Here is a 23,546-nt window from a genome sequence, read left to right on the forward strand (position 1 = left end):
GACATCTAGATAGGGCTCAGCTTGTTCCCTGCTGCCTTCAGTTGCTACTGCCTTTGATCTGAGGCAACTGAAACATCTCCAAACCTCTACACCTGTGTTCACTTTTTTAAAAGTCAGGGAGATTGTATGGTTTAGTTAAGGTTGCAGGTTCTTGAGCCAGACTGCCAGATTTTGAATCTTAGCTCTGTCGATTACTAGCTCTATGACCTGGGCAAGTTATTTGACCTTTCTATGCCTCAGTTTTCTCATATATAAAGTGGCAATAATTGTAATCTTTTACATCATGAGGTCATTGAGAGAAATAAATTAATTTAAAACGTATAGGCCGGGCACAGTGGCTCACACCTGTAATCCTAGCACTTTGGGAGGCCAAGGTGGGTGGATGGGTTGAGCTCGGAAGTTCCAGACCAGCCTGGGTAACATAGCAAGACTCCATCTCTACAAAAAATAAAAAAATTAACTGGGCATCGTGGCACACACCTGTAGTCCCAGCTACTTGGGAGGATCACCTTAGCCCCAGAGGTCGAGGCTTCAGTGAACCGTGACTGTGCCACTGCACTTCAGCCTGGGCGACAGAGTGAGATCATGACTCAAAAAAAAAAAAAAAAAAAAGTATAAATATAAGCTGGATGGCTGGGCGTGGTGGCTCACACCTGTAATCCTAGCACTTTGGGAGGCTGAGGCAAGCGGATCACTTGAAGTCAGGAGTTTGAGACCTGCCTGGCCAACATGGCAAAACCCCATCTGTACTAAAAATACAAACATTAGCCAGGCATGGTGGTTCACGCCTGTAATCCTAGCTACTTGGGAGGCTGAGGCAGGAGAATCGCTTGAACCTGGGAGGCAGAGGTTGCGGTGAGCCTAGATAGTGCCATTGCACTCCAGGCTGGGCAACAGAAGGAGACTTGGTCTCAAAAAAAAAAGATAAGCTGGGCTTGGTGGTGCATGCCTGTATTCTCAGCTACTCAGGAGACTGAGGCGGGAGGATTGCTTGAGCCTGCCCAGGAGTTCAAGACCAGCCTGGGTGATATAGCAAGACCCTATCTCAAAAAAAAAAAAAAAAAAAAGCAATTATTAAATGTTAGCTATTATTTTAAAAATAATTTTATTCTCAGAGCAATAGCATCCTTTTTCATTTTTCTTGGATATTAATTTTATTATAAAAGCTTCTAGACTGGGCTTTTAAAAGGTATTTATTTCTCTGTCTCCTTTTTAAGCACTTTGCACACGTAATTATCTCTAATGGGAAGAGTGTGCCTTCTACCTCAACCTCACAAAGAAATTTATTTTCATATTTACAGATGATAGTCTTAAACCTGGTTTAACAAGTCTGGTTAATCAGACATATTAGAGTTGGTTTGCAATGTGTAGAAGAATGTAGATGGATTATTGGATAGCTCATTCCACCTATTTGGCAATTATTTATTTGCTTTGCTTTGTATTGTTACCAAGTCATTAAGCATTAATTGAGCATCCTTTTCCTAGACTTTATGTTTGACGTAGACTAAATGTCCCAGTTCTTGCTCTTAAGGATCTCATAGTCCTTAGGGTTAGAGACCTTTGTTTTTATTTTAAATTCTTATTTGTATCCTCCACAGCTCTTTGGTATGGTTTGAGCCCATTAACCCTAGCCAGTTGAATGTGCTGCTCTCTTAGGTATGTGTTCGTGCAGTCATTTGCCCAGGTGAAACAACTCAGATGTCTGACAGGGCTTTTCTTTCACCACCATTGGTAAAAGAGAGCTCATTTTGCGCAGTCTTTGCCTCTTAACCTAAGCATGCATGTTGGTCAAAGTTAGGGTCAGTTCTGCTCAGAAACTAACGACAGCCTTACTATATGAATTTTCTTATCCTCAGTTTCTTCCTTGGCCAATTTTCAAAGATATATGCTACACTTCTCTAAATAGCTGTTTGAGGCAGTAACATGGATAACCTATTCTTTTTTTTTTTCCCCCCCTGAGATGGAGTTTTACTCTGTTACCCAGGCTGGAGTGCAGTGGCACAATCTTAGCTCACTGCAACCTCCTCCTCCTGGTTCAAGCGATTCTTCTGCCTCAGCTTTCTGAGTAGCTGGATTACAGGCTCCTGCCACCACGCCCGGCTAATTTTTGTACTTTTAGCAGAGACAGGGTTTCACCATGTTGGCCAGGTTGGTTTCGAACTCCTGACCTCAAGTGATCCACCTGCCTCGGCCTCCCAAAGTGCTGAGATTACAGGCATGACCCACTGCACCCAGCAGATAACCTATTCTTATCCAATAGTGAATAACAAGCAATGCCTGTTAGTGGAATAGGCCTTCCTTTTCTGAGCATTAGCAAGTACATTTTCACTTTAGGTAATCTAGAGCCTGCATGTAGGTTTTAACACTAGGAATCTAATATTCAGAGTTTATCAGTTATTGTCCTAGATGTAAGTTTGGGAATTGTCAAGAAGTGGAAGTAAAAGAAATTAAGGGAACTGTGTTAGGATGACAAGAAATGTTCCTAACAAAGTGAGACATGCCAATACATGAGTCATGAGGTATAGTATCTTCAGGACTAGTGTAGGGAAAGAATTTGGGCCCTAACCACCGTGGGAGCTGAATGGTCAAATGAAAGTGGATAGAGGGTTGCTATCCCTGAGACAGAGTCACTGAGGAGCTCTAAGTTCTAATTATAGAATGATTACAGGTGTGAGCCACTGCGCCTGGCTTGAAGGTATTCACTTCTAGGAAAGAAGACTGGCTCAAGCCAAACAGATTATTAGGGCTTCAACTAAACAGGCTAGGTTTTAGCAAGTCTTTGTGCTTAGAGGAGGGAATTAGAATGTTCAGCAAGGCTACTGTTGCGAATTAAGAAAAGAGAACCTCTGGGGAATCCTTGTTCTTTCAACTGGCCCAGTATTGGAATGGCAGTAAATGAGAGTGCTGCAAGTCATGGGCTAGACAGCTACCATGGGTCTGGGAAATGTATGCAGTGAGTTAGATTTGTTGAGAATGTAAATCCATATTATGTCTATGAAAGAAATATGGGAATATCTGTCAAAATAGAAAATGTAGGCTGGGTGCGGTGGCTCACGCCTGTAATCCCAGCACTTTGGGAGGCCGAGGTGGATGGATCATTTGAGGTCACGAGTTCGAGACCAGCCTGGCCAACATGTTGAAACCCCATCTCTACTAAAAATACAAAAAATTAGCTGGGTGTGGTGATGGGCACCTGTAATCTCAGCTACTAAGGAAGCTGAGGTAGGAGAATCGCTCTGCAACCAGGAGGCAGAGGTTGCAGTGAGCTGAGATGGCACCACTGCATTCCAGCCTGGGCAACAGAGTGAGACTCTGTCTAATAATAAGAATAGAAATCAGTGGGCCGGGCGTGGTGGCTCACGACTGTAATCCCAGTACTTTGGGAGGCCAAGGCGGGTGGATCACCTGAGGTCAGAAGTTCGAGACCAGCCTGACCAACATGGTGAAACCTCATCTCTACTAAAAATATCAAATTAGTTGGGCATGGTGGCAGGCACCTGTAATCCTAGCTACTCTGGAGGAGACTGAGGCAAGAGAATCCCTTGAATCTGGGAGGCGGAGGTTGCAGTGAGTTGAGATCACGCCATTGCACTCCAGCCTGGGCAACAAGAGTGAAACTCCGTCTCAGAAAAAAAAAAAAAAAAAAAAGGATAGAAATCAGTGAAATTAAAAGCAGGGCAAACAGAGAATTAATATAACCAAAAATTGTTTTGTTTCTGGAAAAGATTAATGGATTTAGTTCACCTTTAGCAAGACTGATCAAGGAAAAAAGAGAGAAAACATAAATATTGTCAGCGGTGAAAGAGGGGATATCATTATAGATCTTACAGATGTTAAAAAGATGTTAAGGGATATTATGAACATCTTTTTTTTTTCTTTTGAGACAGGATCTCACTCTGTTGCCCAGGCTGGAGTGCAGTGACACAGTCACGGCTCACTGCAGCCTCGACCCCCTGGGGTCAAGGGATCCTCCCACCTCAGCCTGCCCAGTAGCTGGGACTACAGGTGCATGCCACCATGCCTAATTTTTTTATTTTTTGTAGAGACAGGGTTTCATCATGTTGCCAAGACTGGTCTCAAACTCCTGGACTCAAGCCATCCTGCCTTAGCCTCCCAAAGTGTTAGGATTACAGGTGTAAGCCACTGCACCTAGCCTGAACATCTTTTTGTCAATAAATTCAATAGCTTAAGTGAAATGCACAAAATTATTTGCATAAAGGCTCATATAGTTTCATTGGTGATTTCTTTTAAACATTTAAGAAATAAACAATACCCATTTTACAGAAATTATTTTAGGAAATAAGCACTTCCAAACTTGTTTAATAAATTCAGTATGACCTTGATAAGAAAAACATGACAAAAATGTTATAAGGAAAGAAAACTTCAAACTGCCAGGTTTGGTGGTTCAGCCCTGTATTTCCAGCACTTTGGAAAGCTGAGGTGGGAGGATCATTTGAGCCCAGGAGTTTGAGACCAGCTTGGGCAACATGGCAAAACCCTGTCTCTACAAAAAATTAAAAAATTAGTTGGGCGTGGTGGCACATGTCACTAGTCTCAACTACTCAGGAGGCTGAGGCAGGAGGATTGATTGAGCCCAGGAGGTTGAGGCTGCAGCGAGCAGCAGTTGCACCACTGCACTCCAGTCTGAGCAACAGAGCAAGACTCTGTCTCAAAAACAAAAACTTCAGATCAATATTCATTGTGAACAAAGATTAATAAGTTCTTAATAAAAGACAGTTGACCCTTGAACAATAGTGGAATTTAGGGGTACCAGTCCCCATGCATAGTCGAAAATCCATGTATAACATTTGACTCCCCAAAAACGTTTTTTGTTTTTTTGTTTGTTTGTTTGTTTGTTTTTTGAGACAGGGTCTTGCTGTGTTGCCCAGACTGGAGTGCGGTGTTGCGATCTCAGCTCACTGCAACCTCCGCCTCCCGGGTTCAAGTGATTCTCCTGCCTCAGCCTCCGAGTACTGGAGTGTGCCACCATGCCCGGCTAATTTTTGTATTTTTAGTAGGGACGGGGTTTCACCGTGTTGGCCAAGGTGGTCTCGAGCTCCTGGCCTCATGTGATCCACCTGCCTTGGCCTCCCAAAGTGCTGGGATTATAGGCATGAGCCACTGTGCCTGGCCTAAAAACTTACTACTAATAGTTTACTGTTCACTGGAAGCCTCACTGATAACAAACAGTTGATTGACACATATTTCGTATATGTATTATATATTGTATTCTTACAATAAAGTAAGCCAGAGAAAAGAAAACGTTATTCTTTTCTCTGTAAAGTACATTTACAGTACTGTACTAAATCTATGCATGCCACAAGTTTACATCATCTGTTTACAAGATGAATCATCTTCCTGAAGTGGTGGGTACTGGGTACTGGGAGCTGTGGATCTCAATCTATAGAACATATCAAATTATTAAACTTTTCCTTACAATGTCATGACTTTTCTCTGCTTCTTGGGAGCATTTCCAGCATCATCAGTGGCACATTGTGTGGGTCCCATGGTGTTATTCAGGGTTTACAGTATTGCACTAAGCATCATGAATAGTACACAAGAAACACAAGAGATCACTTTTTTACTGCAATATGCAATTTATTAGAGAGATGAACTGCTCTTGCTGAGATGACATGATTCACATCATACAACGTTTTAAGCAGATCCTCATAACACGTGAGCTCACTGCAGTATTAATAGGAGGTAGCTACAACATTATCACAGCAGTATAGTATGTACTATAGTTAATTTTATGCAGTTACGATTATTTAGTAGTTACTTGAGACAGGGTCTCGCTGTGTCACCCAGGCTGGATTGCATTCCATGATCATCGCTCATTGCAACCTCTACCGATACTCCCACCTCAGCCTACTGAGTAGCTGGGACCACAGGCGTGTGCCACCATGCCCAGCTAATTATTTTGTTTTTTTGTAGAGATGGGTCTCACTATGTTGCCCAGGCTGGTCTCCAGCTCCTGGGCTCAAGCATTCCTCCTGCCTCGACCTCTCAAAGTGCTGTTGAGTACAGGTGTGAGCCATTGTGCCTGGCCAGTTATCATTTAGTACTGCATCTTTATATTTGTTTATATTTCTCCTGACTGCAAGTGGTGTCATGTATAGTCTGTAAGTATTTTTGCACTTAAGTTTCGATAAATTTCAACTTTTTATAATAGATTTGTATAAACTTTAGGATAGTAAATGATAGACTAGTATCTACATATATTTTATGCATTCATGACATACCTAACCTTTTCTTAATTTAAAAAATATTTCTAGGCTATGAGATTTGTCTGCAAGTTTTTTCAAGTTGTCACAAATCTCCAAAAATTTTTCCACACTTTTATCAAATTTATCGAAACTTACACACACAAACATAGACTGTACATGGTGACATTGGCAGTCTACAGAAATGCAAATAAACATTCAGTGTGTATTATGTTCAGGGACAGGCTGACTCATTATTGTTGATATGTGAGGTCTCCCTAAATTGAGCTAAGATTCACTGTAATCCCAATCAGTTTCAGCAGATTGTTTTAAAAACAGAAATAGGCAGGCTGATTTGAAAATTTATATGGAAATAAAAAGGACCTAGAATGGTCAGAAAAATCTGAACAGATGAACACAAAGGATTTTTTAATGCCTAAAATGAAGCTGCAGTATTAAAGACAGTGTGGTATTGGCATAAGTATATATAGGTCAGATGAACAAAATAGAAAGTTCAGACATGAGTCATAGCCACGTGCAATGGCTCACACCTGTAATCTCAACACTTTGTGAGGCTGAAATGGGAGGATCTCCTGAGGCCAGGAGTTCAGCCATGGCAATATATTGAGACTATCTCTACAAAAGTGTTAAAAAAAGGCCAGGCACCTGTAATCCCAGCACTTTGGGAGGCTGAGGTGGGTGGACAACTTGAGGTCAGGAGTTCGAGACCAGCCTGGCTAACATGGTGAGGCCCCCCCCCACCCCCCATCTCTACTAAAAATACAAAAATTTGCCGGGCATGGTGATGCAGGCCTGTAATCTCGCCCACTCAGGAGGCTGAGACAGGAGAATCGCTTGAACCCAGGAGGTGGAGTTTGCAGTGAGCCGAGATCATGCCACTGCACTCCAGCCAGGGCAACAGAGTGAGACTTCATCTCAAAAACAAAGGAACAAACAAAAACTTAGTTGGGTGTAGTGGAGTGCACCTGTAGTCCTAGCTCCTTGGGAGGCTGAGGGAGTGTCACTTGAGCTCAGGAGGTTGAGGTTACGGAGAGCTATGATTGTGCCAGTGTACTCCAGCTTGGGTAACAGAGTGAGACTCTAGCTCTTAAAAAAAGAAAAAAGAGTTAAGCCAGGCACAGTGGCTCACGCCTGTAATCCCAGCACTTTGGGAGTCCAAGGTGGGAGGATCACCTGAGGTCAGGAGTTCAAGACCCGCCTGGCCAACATGGTGAAACTCCATGTCTACTAAAAATACAAAATTAGCCAGGCGTGGTGGCGGGTGCCTGTAATCCCAGCTACTCGGGACGCTGAGGCAGGGAGAATTGCTTGAACCCAGGAGGTGGAGGTTGCAGTAAGCTGAGATTGAGCCACTACACTCTAGCCTGGGCAACAGAGCAAAACTCCATCTCAAAAAAAAAAAAAAAAGAGACGAGATGAGCCACTGTATGGAAATTGCACCTTAAATAACACAACAGTTAAAAAAGCCAACATTGTAAACAACAAAGAAAAATTTAGAAGGAAAGAACGTTCTCCTAAGAAAGGCATGTAATATTGTCATGCAGTTTTTTTTTTAGAGACAGGGTCTCACTCTGTTGCTCAGGCTGGAGTGCAGGGGCACCATCATAGCCCACTGCACCCTCAAAGGATCCAGGGATCCTCCCACCCCAGCTCTTGAGCAGCTGGGACTACAGGCACGAGCCACTGCATCCAGCTAATTAATTTTTTTTTTTTTTTTTTTTTTTTTTTTTTTTTAGTAGAGACAGGGTCTCGCTTTGTTGTCCAGGCTGGTCTTGAACTCTTGGCTTCAAACAGTTCCAAAGTGCTGGGACTATAGGTGTGAGCCACTGCACCTGACCAATGAAGAAGTTTTGAGAGTAAAACCCATTAGGACAAACCTCTAAGATTGAATGGCTTATTATATCAGATTATCTGGGATGAAATAGCATTAGCTATATTAGTGATTGATATGTTTTGTTTGGATGATGGAGAGAATCCTGCTGTCTAAACCAACTGCTTCAGTGTTGTGTTATATCTTTGTTTAAAGAGAAGCCTGTGGTGTGGCTTAGCAGTGAAAATATTTTGCTGTAGGAAGCTTAGAAGCCAAGGCTCTGGCTGTGATCACCTCCTCAATGGAAAAAATGGTGAAGGAAGCAAAGTGTATTTTGTGGACCTTTTAATTTCTCCCAGGGGGGTTCAATTTCTATGAGAGCTGAAGCCGACTGACTGTTGCAACTTATTGACCCTATTATTCGCAATAAAGATGCTGAATTACAGAGGGCAGGGTGTTGTCAGAGTTGAATGTATGCTGGATTAAGTCCCATTTCTGTTATTTACTTAGTTCCAGCTTTACCACTGGCAAGCTGTGAGTCTTGGGCAAGTCATTAAGCTTTTTGGCCATTTGTTTCCTCATTGGCAAATGTAGATTTGGACTAAACAATTATTTAAGATTCCTTCTAGCTCTGAAATTCTGCGAATCTGCAAATCTAAGAATTTTCACTTCCCAACATTGTGGTACATTTTCACAAAGATATCTGAGAGCCTTTCCCTGTCGTCTCTTTGGCAGATTGCAATCCTCTGGCAGAAATGAAACTTGATCAAAATCTGTTTTTCCAACCTGATTTCATCTTAGCTTTTACACTCTGTAACAGTAACAGATGGCCAGAAAATGTTTTCCCACATACTTGAAGTGGAATAAATAGCAGGCTGCCATTAGCCTTTTTAGCTGCCCTTGGACTCTGAATGATACTATCCTCAATTAGGAACACAAATGCTTTTTTTCTGCCACATACCATGGGGTATAGAAAGAGAAGTATACAACATAATTATTCTCAAGAATTCAATATCTGGTTGCAGCTTTTGAATTTTAGACTGGCTATTGAAGATGACTTGGAATAGTTGGTTTTATCATCACATTGCTGCAGTTTAACCCAGTTGTACTCCATTATAGGCAGACAGTTTGAGCTATTTTCCCTCTCCAGGTGATGAGAGAGCTGAAACTTGGGCCTCTTGTATAATTCTCAGAGCTGTGGTTTCCTTGGCTGAGTAAACCTCCCTAAACCTCCCCAACCCTCCCCAACAACAGTCAGACCCATGGAACATCTTTTATTTTTATTTTTATTACTTTTATTTTTTGAGACAGAGTCTCGCTATGTCACCCAGGCTGGAGTGCAGTGGGACGATCTCAGCTCACTGCAACCTCCACCTCCTGGATTCAAGCGATTCTCGTGCCTCAACCTCCCAAGTAGCTGGGATTACAGGTGTGCCACCATGCCCAACTAGTCTTTGTATTTTTAGTAGAGATGAGGTTTCACCATGTTGCCCAGGCTGGTCTCAAACTCCTAGGCTCAAACAATCCACCTGCCTTGGCCTCCCAAAGTACTGGGATTAACAGGCATGAGCCACTGTGCCCGACCATCTTTTATTTTATTTTTTTAACCTATTCTTTGTTATTGCTCTAAAATGCAGGCAAAATCAGTTAAAGAATTCTTACTGCCTTTTTTGAGAAGCTTGATTAAGGCAGTATCCATTTTTTGTTGACTCCTAAAAGTAAACTGAAAAGTGAAAAAGCATATATATGTTATATCATTATTACAGTCACAGGAGGACCGCTCATGGTGGTCCAGCAGATGTGCATGCACCATCAGCAGTCCTTCGAGTGCTTGAAGCACTCTTGGTTGTTTAGTGCTGTTCAGCTTTTGGTGATTACTTGCTTGTATTGTTAATCATAGACCTGATGGCACAGTATCCTCTCTGGTCTCTTGTCAGCATGTTGCTAGAGACTGGGTATCCCTGCTGGAATGGTGGTAAATTAGCCCTGGGCATGCTTAAGAAAAAGTTTATTAATCTGGTTGAGTTGGTGAAGTACAGAAAGGTTTTTGATGGAGTTATACTATTAACTTTACCGAAAAAGTTTAGATGTATTCCCCTTACACAGGTTAAGCAGTCCATGGTAGATTATAAAAAGCGAAAGAATGTCCTCCAACCACTTCTGAGATACCTTATAAATTTATTCTGTGCCAGGTGTGTTTTGGGTGAACTTATAATATTAAAATGTTAGTAGAAGTAAAAACCAGTGGGCACACCTGGGTTTATACTGCCTCTTCTTTCCCTGTCATCTGGGGCAAACTGCTTCATATCCGAACCTCATGCTCTTCCTCTGAGCAATGGGAATAATAATGCATACCTCATGTGGGATATTGCAAAGATTAATTCAGATGTTATGAAGACTCTTCGTTCAGTGCCTGGTGCAAAGTAAAATGTCATTATTATTTGTAGTTTGGTTTTGGTGGTCCAGGCCAGAGAATAATGCTTTTTCCTGCTTGTGGTGTACAAAATAAGTTGGTGTTTGTTTGTTTGTTTGTTTGTTTGTTTTGAGACAGAGTCTTGCTCTGTTGCCCAGGCTGGAGTGCGGTGGTGCGATCTCAGCTCATTGCAACCTCTGCCTTCCGGGTTCAAGTGATTCTCCTGCCTCAGCCTCCCTAGTAGCTGGGATTACAGGCATGTGTCACCATGCCTGGCTAATTTTTGTATTTTTAGTACAGATGGAGGTTCTCCATGTTGGCCAGGCTGGTCTTGAACTCCTGACCTCAGGTGATCCGCCTGCTTTGGCTTCCCAAAGTGCTGGGATTATAGGCGTGAGCCACCGTGTCTGGGCAAATTATGTTTTAAAAATGAAATTTTCTTTTAGCTGACAAAAGGATATTGATCTGGTCCAGCCTATGGGGCAAAAAGACATACAATTATTATTTTGTTATTTGTTTGTTTGTTTTGAGACAGAGTCTCGCTTTGTTGCCCAGGCTGTAGTGCAGTGGTGCAAACTTGGCTCACTGCAACCTCTGCCTCCTGGGTTCAAGCGATTCTCATGCCTTAGCCTCCCAGGTAGCTGGGATTACAGGCATGCCCCACCATGGCCTGGCTAATTTTATTTGTGATTTTTTAGTACAGATGGGATTTCACCAGACCAGGCTGGTCTCGAACTCCTGGCCTCAAGTGATCTGTCCACCTCGGCCTCCCAGTGTTGGGGATTACAGGTGTGAGCAACCATGCCTGGCCTGCATTTTAAAATAAGCATTCCAAAATAATTAAGATCCATGTGATCAGAGGACCATAGTTTGAGATGCATTGCCCTAAAAACTGGCAAGGTTAGGATGAAATGTAATACAATCTGATATACTTTTTTTTGTTAAGGCTTGAAAAATACATTTATCTATATGGAACTGTAAATAGAGTTAGATTTTGCAAAGAACACAATGTAGAAATTAGATACTTAGCACTTACTTAGTATAATCACTCAGAGAATGTCAGTGCTAGCTAACAGTATAACTTATTCTTGACTGTGTTTATGTTTTATTTTATCTGAAGTATGTTTCTCTTTTTTCAGAGAAGTCATCAGTTTGAAAGGGTCTATCTCACTTTCTTTTCTTTAAAAGTGGCTGGGCACAGTGGCTCACATCTGTAATCCCAGTACTTTGGGAGGCTGAGGTGGGAGGATTGCTTGAGCCCAGAAGTTCCAGACCAGCCTGGGTAACAAAGGGAGACCCCATCTCTACAAAAAATAAAAAAAATTAGCTGGGTATAGTGACATGCACTTGTGGTTCTAGCTACTCTGGAGGCTGAGATGGGAGGGTCACTTGAGCCCCAGGAGGTCGAGGCTGCAGTGAGCCATGATCACGCCACTACACTCCAGCTTGGATGACAGAGTGAGACTGTCTCAAAAAATAAAATAAAATAAAAAAGGCTTTTTATCATATGAAAGAGCAGTTTATCTTAGTGGTTCTCAGCCTTTTCTCCTTACTCCTGCCTATCAGAGGGATCCTTACTTCCATCCTTGACATTGGCTCACTTCTACAAGAATTCTCAGCTGGGGTAGAAAGGTAACATCTTATCAGAATCTGTGAGGTTGGAGAGGAGGAGACATGTAGTTGTAGTCTTCAAAACTCATTCTGCCTGTTAAAACATTCTTATCTTTCTAAGACTAGTAGTACTTCTGAAGTATGCCCTGCCCCAATTTCTGAATTGATATGGCTTCCCTGGACCACTTAAGATTAGAGGAAGGGTTGCTAGGACAGTAGAAGGAAATAATTATAATATTTTATTTAAATACATAAGAGACTTGAAAAAGAATTTGCCCGTGCCTAGTGATTACAAATAATGTTGAGTTCTGTTTTCTGCTTTCCCTTCTCTCAGGACTACTGTCTCCTCAGAGTTCTTAGGGGCATGCGCTGTCTTCCTTTACTTCCTTTTGTTGTTGTCTTATTAGGAAGTATTTAGATGAGTTTATTTCTCCTTCGTACCTCAGTCCTATTTCCTTGTAGATAGCCATTTGTTTAGGAAAAGGACTGAAAAGCCATTTCTTTCTGGAAGAGAAATAATCACCTTCCCTCTGTGGCAAGTTGTTTTCAGAGGAAAAGAACCATTTATTGAAAACTTGTCTTTTTGGTTCAGAGAATAAAGTTAGTTCATACTCAGTAAATGTAGATTAAAATTTTTTAAGTGAATTAAAATCAGTAAAAGTATGTGTAAGGGCCTGGGATTTTATTTTACCCTATTTAGAAGCTAATTATTAACTCCTACTGTTTCGTGGATGCTGGCGGAACACACGAGACTTCTGGATCAGAGACAAAGGACTTTATTACTCACAGCCTGTTTTTCATGGCCCAGCAAGCAGCATAATAAGTATAATGTTTATGTCAATTTTCCTTGCCTCCAGAGTCCTGTGGGAGTGACATGAATGGGCCCAGATGGATGCCTGCATATGTGTTATAGGAATAGAACACTGAGCTTGGGGAATCCATTGCTTTTATAGTAAATGGTAAGCAGGCCTGTTCTTTGTCCTAGTCGGAGAGATTATTTCCTTACTCAAAGCTGTCCTTTGCAACCACAATCCTGAGAAGAGGCCTGAGTAAGAAGTGGTTAGGACCATGCATTCTTGAAAGGCCCAGCAAGACGTGTAGGATTTTTTTTTTTTTTTTGAGGCGGAGTCTCGCTCCCTCGCCCAGGCTGGAGTGCAGTGGCGCTATCTGGGCTCACTGCAAGCTCCGCCTCCCGGGTTCATGCCATTCTCCTGCCTCAGCTTCCAGAGTAGCTGGGACTATAGGCATGCGCCACCAGGACCGGCTAATTTTTTTTTTTTTTTGTATTTTTAGTAGAGACGGGGTTTCACCGTGTTAGCCAGGATGGTCTCGATCTCCTGACCTCGTGATCCGCCTGCCTCGGCCTCCCAAAGTGCTGGGATTACAGGCGTGAGCCACCGCGCCCGGCCAGACATGTAGGATTAAGAGAGGCCCATGGGGCCAGGCACAATGGCTCACATCTGTAATGCTAGCACATTGGTAGGCCGAGGCAGGTGGATCGCTTGAACCCAGGAGTTCGAGACCAGCCTGGGCAACATGGAGAAACCCTGTCTCTACAAAAAATATAAAAATTAGCCAAGCATAGTGATGTGTGCCTGTAGTCCCAGCTACTAGGGAGGTTGAGGTGGGAGGATAACTTGAGGCCAGGAGGTCGAGGCTGTAGTGAGCCATGATGGTACCACTGCACTCCAGCCTGGATGACAGAGTGAGATCCTGTCTCAGAAAAAAAAAGAGACTCAATGGAGGGATAGCATTCCCAACACTAAGTACGTAAATAGATAATTGATAGAAATCTTAGAAAAATTTGTTACAAAATATTTGCCATACAAAAGGTATGGAGTAGCATAATGAAAAGCCATACAGTCACCTCTCAACTTGAGAAATAAGCGTTATCCATACAGTTGAAGCTTCCTGTCGACCCCTCCCCTTACCACACAGGTAAGCACTTTCCTAAATTTGTCATCATGCCAATGCATTCCTATGTATCCCTTAATATCATACGGTATTGTTTTGGATGTTCACAAACTTTTTTATTTTATTTTATTTTATTTTATTTTATTATTATTATACTTTAAGTTTTAGGGTACATGTGCACAATGTGCAGGTTTGTTACATATGTATACATGTGCCATGTTGGTGTGCTGCACCCATTAACTCGTCATTTAGCATTAGGTATATCTCCTTTTTTTTTTTTATTTTTTTTATTTTTTATTTTATTTTTTTTATTTTTTTTAATTTATGAAGTATTTATTGATGATTCTTGGGTGTTTCTCGGAGAGGAGGATATGGGAGGGTCATAGGATAATAGTGGAGAGAAGGTCAGGAGATAAACACATGAACAAAGGTCTCTGGTTTTCCTAGGCAGAGGACCCTGCGGCCTTCTGCAGTGTTTGTGCCCCTGGGTACTGGAGATTAGGGAGTGGTGATGACTCTTAAAGAGCATGCTGCCTTCAAGCATCTGTTTAACAAAGTACATCTTGCACCGCCCTTAATCCATTTAACCCTGAGTTGACACAGCATATGTTTCAGAGAGCATGGGGCTGGGGGAAAGGCCATAGATCAACAGCATCCCAAGGCAGAAGAATTTCTCCTAGTCAGAACAAAATGGAATCTCCTATGCCCACCCCTTTCTACACAGACACAGCAACAATCTGATCTCTCCTTCCTTTCCCCACACTTCCCCCCCTCTTCCTTTCAACAAAACCGCCATCGTCCTCATGGCCCGCTCCCGATGGTCGCTGTCTCTTCGGAGCTGTTGGGTACACCTCCCAGACAGGGCGGCCGGGCAGAGGCGCTCCTCGCTTCCCAGACGGGGCCGCCCGGGCAGAGGCGCTCCTCACTTCCCAGACGGGGCCGCCCGGGCAGAGGCGCTCCTCTCCTCCCAGACGGGGCGGCCGGGCAGAGGCGCTCCTCGCTTCCCAGACGGGGCCGCCCAGGCAGAGGCGCTCCTCGCTTCCCAGACCGGGCCGCCCGGGCAGAGGCGCTCCTCACTTCCTCCCAGACCGGGTGGCAGCCGGGCAGAGGCGCTCCTCACCTCCCAGACGGGGCGGCCGGGCAGAGGCGCTCCTCACTTCCCAGAGGGGGCGGCCGGGCAGAGGCGCTCCTCACTTCCCAGACTGGGCGGCCGGGCAGAGGCGCTCCTCACTTCCCAGACTGGGCGGCCGGGCAGAGGCGCTCCTCACCTCCTAGACGGGGTGGCCAGGCAGAGGCGCTCCTCACTTCCCAGACGGTGTGGCGGCTGGGCAGAGGCGCTCCTCCCTTCCCAGATGGGGCAGCCAGGCAGAGGCGCTCCTCACTTCCTCCCAGACGGGGTGGCGGCCAGGCAGAGGCGCTCCTCACTTCCCAGAGGGGGCGGCCGGGCAGAGGTGCTCCTCACTTCCTCCCAGACGGGGTGGTGGCTGGGCAGAGGCACTCCTCACCTCCCAGACGGGGCGGCCGGGCAGAGGTGCTCCTCATCTCCCAGACGGGGCGGCCGGGCAGAAGTGCTCCTCACTTCCCCCCAGACGGGGTGACGGCCGGGCAGAGGCACTCCTCACCTCCCAGATGGGGCGGCCGGACAGAGGCGCTCCTCACTTCCCATACAGGGTGGCAGCCGGGCAGAGGTGCTCCTCACTTCCCAGATGGGGCAGCTGGGCAGAGGTGCTCCTCACTTCCTCCCAGACGGGGTGGCGGCCAGGCAGAGGCGCTCCTCACTTCCCAGACTGGGCGGCCGGGCAGAGGCGCTCCTCACTTCCCAGACTGGGCGGCCGGGCAGAGGCGCTCCTCACTTCCCAGACTGGGCGGCCGGGCAGAGGCGCTCCTCACCTCCTAGACGGGGTGGCCAGGCAGAGGCGCTCCTCACTTCCCAGACGGTGTGGCGGCTGGGCAGAGGCGCTCCTCCCTTCCCAGATGGGGCAGCCAGGCAGAGGCGCTCCTCACTTCCTCCCAGACGGGGTGGCGGCCAGGCAGAGGCGCTCCTCACTTCCCAGAGGGGGCGGCCGGGCAGAGGTGCTCCTCACTTCCTCCCAGACGGGGTGGCGGCTGGGCAGAGGCGCTCCTCACCTCCCAGACGGGGCGGCCGGGCAGAGTGCTCCTCATCTCCCAGACGGGGCGGCCAGGCAGAGGTGCTCCTCACTTCCCCCCAGACGGGGTGACGGCCGGGCAGAGGCACTCCTCACCTCCCAGACGGGGCGGCCGGACAGAGGCGCTCCTCACTTCCCATACGGGGTGGCAGCCGGGCAGAGGCGCTCCTCACTTCCCAGATGGGGCAGCCGGGCAGAGGCGCTCCTCACTTCCTCCCAGATGGGGTGGCGGCCGGGCAGAGGCGCTCCTCACTTCCCAGACGGGGCGGCCGGGCAGAGGTTCTCCTCACTTCCTCCCAGACGGGGTGGCGGCCGGGCAGAGGCGCTCCTCACCTCCCAGACGGGGTGGCCGGGCAGAGGCGCTCCTCCCTTCCCAGACGGAGTGGCCAGGCAGAGGCGCTCCTCACCTCCCAGAGTGGGCGGCCAGGCAGAGGCGCTCCTCACTTCCCAGAGTGGGCGGCCGGGCAGAGGCGCTCCTCACTTCCCATAGGGAGTGGCAGCCAGGCAGAGGCGCTCCTCACTTCCCAGATGGGGCAGCTGGGCAGAGGTGCTCCTCACTTTCTCCCAGACGGGGTGGCGGCCAGGCAGAGGCGCTCCTCACCTCCCAGACGGGGCGGCCGGGCAGAGGCGCTCCTCACCTCCCAGACGGGGTGGCTGGGCAGAGGCGCTCCTCACCTCCCAGAAGGGGCGGCTGGGCAGAGGCGCTCCTCACTTCCCATATGGGGTGGCAGCCGGGCAGAGGCGCTCCTCACTTCCCAGACAGGGTGGCGGCCAGGCAGAGGCGCTCCTCACCTCCCCGATGGGGCAACCGGGCAGAGGCGCTCCTCACTTCCTCCCAGACGGGGTGGCGGCCAGGCAGAGGCACTCCTCACCTCCCAGACGGGGCGGCCGGGCAGAGGCGCTCCTCACTTCCTCCCAGACGGGGTGGCGGCCGGGCAGAGGCGCTCCTCACCTCCCAGAAGGGGTGGCCAGGCAGAGGCGCTCCTCACCTCCCAGACGGGGCGGCCGGGCAGAGGTGCTCCTCATCTCCCAGACGGGGCAGCCGGGCAGAGGCGCTCCTCCCTTCCTCCCAGACGGGGTGGCAGCCGGGCAGAGGCGCTCCTCACATCCCAGACGATGGGCGGCCGGGCAGAGGCGCTCCTCACTTCCCAGATAGGGCGGCTGGGCAGAGGGGTTCCTCACATCCCAGACGATGGGCGGCCAGGCAGAGATGCTCCTCACTTTCTAGACGGGGTGGCGGCGGGGCAGAGGCTGTAATCTTAGCACTTTAAGAGGCCAAGGCAGGAGGCTGGTAGGTGGAGGTTGCAGCGAGCCGAGATCACACCACTGCACTCCAGCCTGAGCACCATTGAGCATTGAGTTAGCGAGACTCCGTCTGCAATCCCAGCACCTCGGGAGGCCGAGGCAGGCAGATCACTCGAGGCCAGGAGCTGGAGACCAGCCCGGTCAACACGGCGAAACCCCGTCTCCACCAAAAATACAAAAACCATTCAGGCGTGGCGGCGTGCGCCTGCAATCCCAGGCACTCGGCAGGCCGAGGCAGGAGAGTCACCGGAGCCCGAGGCAGGGAGGTTGCAGTGAGCCGGATCATGGCAGTACAGTCCAGCTTCGGTAACAGCGGGAGACCGAAAAAAGAAGGAGAGGGAGACCGAAGAAAGGGGAGAGGGAGGGGGAGGGGGAGGGGGAGGGGGAGGGGGAGGGAGAGGGCTAGGTATATCTCCTAATGCTATCCCTCCCCCCTCCCCCCACCACACAACAGTCCCCGGAGTGTGATGTTCCCCTTCCTGTGTCCATGTGTTCTCATTGTTCAGTTCCCACCTATGAGTGAGAACATGCGATGTTTGGTTTTTTGTCCTTGCAATAGTTTGCCGAGAATGATGATTTCCAGTTTCATCCATGTCCCTACAAAGGACATGAACTCATCATTTTTTATGGCTGCATAGTATTCCATGGTGTAAAATGATTTTTTTACTGTCATTTAAAAATTGTTAAAGAGCTGTTTTCATAGTACCTTCTTAAGGACTTTAGAAAAAAGTTGCAAAGATAAACTTTTGCACGTCATGATTTTATGGTCCAAGGAAAAGCAAAAACACTAAAACATAGTTTAGTAAAAGGAAAAGATACATATAGTGAAAAAAGTTGGTAAATATATAGATATGTAACTCTAAACTGTTAGCATCTAATATATGTAAAGACTAAGTATAGTTAAGGTTGGTGGACAAAATACAATTCAAGATTGGGGTGAAAATAGTGACTATGAGAGGCAGCAGCAGTGAATTACAGGAGTGAGATTAATTTAGACAGTTTGTCTTACAGGAGAGAGGGTTATGCTATGAGGACTGGCCTTAAATTGATGCAGCCAAAAAGATGAGAGAAGGGAACTGGGAGTAGTTAACCAGCAGGGCAGTTAGCTAAGAGATATGTGGGCCAGCATTCTGTTGGGTCATCATTTGGATTAGGAAGAATGGCCAAGACTAAGCCCCTTACCTTGAAGAGCTTCATCTAATTGAGCAGGGGTGGTTATATTATGCATTTGAGAATTAGAGAACATCCTAAGACTCTGTCATATGATTATGACCTAAACATGCATTACAGATTCCAGGAATGGAGAATAAAAGAGTGTAATGTGAGTTGCAGCAGTTAGGGGAAGAAGGCCTCAGGGAGAAGTCTCCAGTTCAGCCTTGCATGGCAGATAGTGGTGTGGAGGGAAAGGGAAAGGGAGTGGCTGGCGAGAGCACAGCATCGAGGACTGGAGCAGTGAGAAATAGTGAGAGGATTGGCCTGTGTGAATATTTTATCTCAAGACCATTTGACCGATAGAATTTCCTGTGGTCTGGATTTTGCTGATTGCACACTTACAGTGTAGTTCAGCAGTTTTCATCTGTCCTCAGTATTTCCTTCAAATTAGCAACTGGACCCAGTGGCTTGATGAGATTCAAGTTTAGTCTCTTTGGGAAGACTACAGGTGACTGGTTGTTCTTTTTTTCGTATCAGTAAAGATATGTGTAGGGGTCTGGGATTTCATTTTACCCTGCTTTAATAAGCCAATAATTAGCCTGTTACTGTTTCACATTCTTAACTTCATGTAGCTCCCTCTTCTGTTATTTCAAGTAGTGCTAAAAAAAAATAACAGCTTGCTTCCTGAGATAATAGGTCTCTGTTCCCCTCCCTTACTTTTATCTAGAACATCTCTTTTCTTCATTTCTCTCATCCCTATCTTGCTCATTTTTAATTCTTTTCTGTGTGGGGGTCCTTTCCTAGGAAGGAGCTTGGGAAGGTTAGTTTCATGAGTTTATAGAGCTAGACTGCTCCAGCTCCTTGGGGTCTCACTACGGATCCCTTGCAGTGGACAGAACCCTCTCCCAGTGTCAGTTACTGTTGTCAGATCAGTCCCCATTGCTTTTCATTTAATAGTTGTTGGTTATCTTGGGGTTCTTCAGTTCTCAGTTGTCAGATGCTCTTTTGCTTCCCTCCACTTTGTTCTGGACAGCTGGATAGCACTTACGTCTTGTGGCTGTTGATGTTTTTTCCCCACCCACTTGTCTATGGGGATTTATGAGGATACTTCATATTCTATTTTGTTTTAAATGTTATTCATGGACTTTCTGTGTTGTTATCTAGTTGCTCTGTCTGGTGTTTGTCTGTTTTTATAATGGGTCTTGCTCTGTCATATCAGGCTAGAGTACAGTGTCATGATCACGGCTCACTGCAGCCTCAACCTCAGCCTCCTGGGTAGCTGGGACTATAGGCATGCACTACCATGCCTAATTTTTTTGTTTTTTTGTAGGGATGGGGTCTCGCTATGTTGCCCAGGCTTGTCTCGATCTCCTAGGCTCCAGCGATCCTCCTGCCTAAGCCTCCCAAGGTACTGGGATTACAGGTGTGAGCCACCACGCCTGGCCCTCTGTCTGTTTTTTTTTTTTTTTTTGAGATGGAGTTTCGCTCTTGCTGCCCAGGCTGGAGTGCAATGGCACGATTTCAGCTCACTGCAACCTCCGCCTCCCAGGTTCAAGTGATTCTCCTGCCTCAGCCTCTGGAGGAGCTGGGATTACAGGCATGTGCCACCACACCTGGCTAATTTAGTATTTTTAGTAGAGACGGGGTTTCTCCATGTTGGTCAGGCTGGTCTCGAACTCCCGACCTCAGGTGATCCACCCGCCTTGGCCTCCCGAAGTGCTGGGATTACAGGAGTGAGCCCCTGTGCCCGGCTCCCTCTGTCTTTTTATGCGAGGGTTCAGAAATATCGAAAGACTACATTGCCATTGCTACAGCTATTGTGCCAGAATCCTCGTTGTAGGTTCTTTAGTAGGATGATGACACAATCATAAGTAGAATCATAGGTTTCACCTAACATCTTATATGGTGTAGAGATGGTGTGGTCTGAGTGCATTTGTTCTGGCTGGTCTGAGTGTGGTGTTGTTTACAACTAATTGATCACAACCCCAGTTACAGGTTTCTGTGTTCCTTCACTCCCACTGCTTCACTTGACTAGCCTTAACAAATGTTCTTTAATTTTTTCTTTTCTCTAGATTCAGAAGTGTTTTGGCTGTAATACCCAATTAGCAGATTCCCATGGAAATAATAGCTTCTTATCATTACTCTTTTCAGGTTCACTAAGAATCTTTCCCCAGACAAAATCAACCTGAGCACCCTGAAAGGGGAGGGTCAGCTGACCAACCTGGAGCTGGATGAAGAGGTTCTACAGAATGTACTGGAGCTGCCCACCTGGTTAGCCATCACTCGGGTCTACTGCAACAGGGCCTCCATCCGGGTGAGAATGAGGATCAGAATGCTGCTGTTTTCTTTGGCCAGTAGGCCTGCTTTCTGGAGGGTCAGCTACCACAGCCCTGAGACTTTGCTTTCCTCTTTCAGATCCAGTGGACAAAGTTGAAGACGCACCCTATTTGCTTGGTAATGACCTTTCTTGATTGCAAGTTTTCAAATGGGGATGGACAGGGTAGGCTTTTAGAAGATGAGGGAGAAAACGATAGGCTAACCCTTTTAGGAATGATGGGTGTCTCCTTATGTCCCTGTGAGCTTCTCTCTGAGACAGTGTGACTGTCGTCTGGGCTTATTCTGGAACTGCTGTATGGTATAGGATTAGCACCGGGACACAAGACCCAGGGCTTCTCAGTTGTTTTCTCGGTTTTAGTGTAACAATTATGGCTGCCTAGGCTCTACCCTTAGACTTTCCTATCTTCCCTTGAAAATTTTTTTTTTGAGATGGAGTTTTGCTCTTGTCACCAAGGCTGGAGTGCCATGGCTCACTGCAACCTCTGCCTCCTAGGTTCAAGCAATTCTCCTGCCTCAGTCTCCTAAGTAGCTAGGATTATATGAACCACCATGCCCAGCTAATTTTTGTATTTTTAATAGAGACGAGGTTTTGCCATGTTGGCTAGGCTGGTCTCAAACTCCTAACCTCAGGTGATCCACCCGTCTCAGCCTTCGAAAGTGCTGGGGTTACGGGCGTGAGCCACTGCACCTGGCACTCCTTGAAATCTTGACAGAGGAAAAATTAGAAGTTTGGTTTGGGCCGGGTGCGGTGCTGTAATGCCAGCACTTTGGGAGGCAGAGGTGGGTAGATCACCTGAGGTCAGAAGTTCAAGACCAGCATGACCAACATGGTGAAACCCCATCTCTACTAAAAATACAAAAAATTAGCCAGGCGTGGTGGCAGGCGCCTGTAATCCCAGCTACTCGGGAGGCTGGGGCAGGAGAATTGCTTGAACCTGGGAGGCAGAGGTTGCAGTGAGCCAAGATCGCCCTGCAGCCTGGGCGATAAGAGTGAGACTCTGTCTCGGGGGAAAAAAAAAAGTTTAGTTTGGGTTGACTGTTGGACGATTATCAGTTGAGGGCCCTTCAGAAGCTGGTTGATGTGTATCTTTATCCCAAAAACTGGAATCCCCAGGAAAAATAATATTCCTGCAACTTGGATTTGTGTTTTATCTTTTTGCTCTGAGCTCATCCTGTGCTTGTCATGAGGTTCTGCTGCTAATGGAAATGGAAGGGGGAAAATGAGGACTCTCCTTGCATTTTAGTTTGTTCATTCATTCATTCATTCAGTAAATATTTATTGTCTGCCCACAATGGGTATAGCACTTGACTAGGCTCTGGAGCACGGAGATGAATGCACAGTCTGTGCTGTCATTGTGCTGTGTGTGTATTTGTGTAAATGCTTAGTTCTCCTTGACTTCTATTTCAGTGTCTGGATAAGGTAGAGGTGGAGATGAAGACATGTGAGGATCCTCGGCCCCCCAATGGACAGTCTCCCATTGCCCTTGCTTCAGGACAGAGGTTAGTTTCTTTGAACCCTGTTATTTCCAACATATTAATTTCTCCAGATCCCCTTTTAGTTAAAAAATACAAACTTTTTATTATGGACATTTTCAAACTTACACTAAAGTAAAGAAAATGGTATAAGAACCCCCATATACCCAAGATCTAATTTCAGCAATTATCAACACTTTGTCATTCTTCTTCTTCTGTTTTTTTTTTTTCCTGAGATAGGGTCTTGCTCTGTCACCCAGGCTGGAGTGCAGTGGTATGATCACAGCTCACTGTAGCCTCGACCTCCTGGGCTCAATCAGTCCTCCTACCTCAGCCTCCCAAGTAGCTGGGACCACAGGCGCACATCACCATGCCTAGCTAGTTTTTTGTAGCGATGGTGTCTCACTATGTTGCCCAGGCTGGTCTTGAACTCCTGGCCTTAAGCGATCCTCCCACTTCAGCCTCCCCAAAGCCCTGGGATTATGGATGTGAACCACCATGCCCAATGTTGTCATTCTTTTTTCTTATTCCTGCCAGTTTGTGTATGTGTATGTATGTGCATGTGGACACTATAGTACTTGAAAGCAAATCTCAGAAACCATATGATTCCACTTGCAGATACTTTTTTTTTTGAGATGGGGTCTCACCCTGTCACCCATCCTGGAGTGCAGTGGTGTGATCTTGGCTCACTGCATCCTCTGCCTCCCAGGCTCAAGTGGTTCCCCACCTCAGTCTCCCAAGTAGCTGGGACCACAGGCATGCACCACCATACCTGGCCAATTTTTTGTAGTTTTGGCAGAGACTGTTTCACCATGTTGCCCAGGCTGGTTGTGAACCCACCTGCAAATACTTTCATATCATGTCTTTAACAGACAAGGACTAGAAAAAAAAATATTGCTATCACATTAAAAAGAATTAACAGGCCAGGCACGGTGGCTCACGCCTGTAATCCCAGCACTTTGGGAGGCCGAGGTGGGCAGATAACCTGAGGTCAGGAGTTCGAGACCAGCCTGGCTAACATGGTGAAACCTTGTTTCTACTAAAAATAAAAACTCAATTTCTACTAAAAATAAAAAAAATTAGCCAGGCGTGGTGGCGGGCACCTGTAATCCCAGCTACTCAGGAGGCTGAGGCAGGAGAATCGCTTGAACCCAGGAGGT

General features: G+C 46.5%; 1 protein-coding gene across 3 annotated transcripts in view; it reads left to right on the forward strand.

The window, feature by feature from the left end:
• The window catches only part of BLTP3A (bridge-like lipid transfer protein family member 3A), a 93,308-nt gene that overhangs the window by 15,844 nt on the left and 53,918 nt on the right, over nt 1–23,546 (forward strand). For all 3 annotated transcript variants that reach the window (XM_063666143.1, XM_054490955.2, XM_054490953.2), the window contains 3 exons: nt 20,728–20,890; nt 20,992–21,030; nt 22,322–22,413. In XM_063666143.1, coding sequence (XP_063522213.1) covers nt 20,728–20,890; nt 20,992–21,030; nt 22,322–22,413 — 294 coding nt within the window. The remainder of the gene's footprint in view (nt 1–20,727; nt 20,891–20,991; nt 21,031–22,321; nt 22,414–23,546) is intronic.

Source organism: Pongo pygmaeus, chromosome 5 (assembly GCF_028885625.2).
Source record: "Pongo pygmaeus isolate AG05252 chromosome 5, NHGRI_mPonPyg2-v2.0_pri, whole genome shotgun sequence".
Lineage (NCBI taxonomy): Eukaryota > Metazoa > Chordata > Mammalia > Primates > Hominidae > Pongo > Pongo pygmaeus.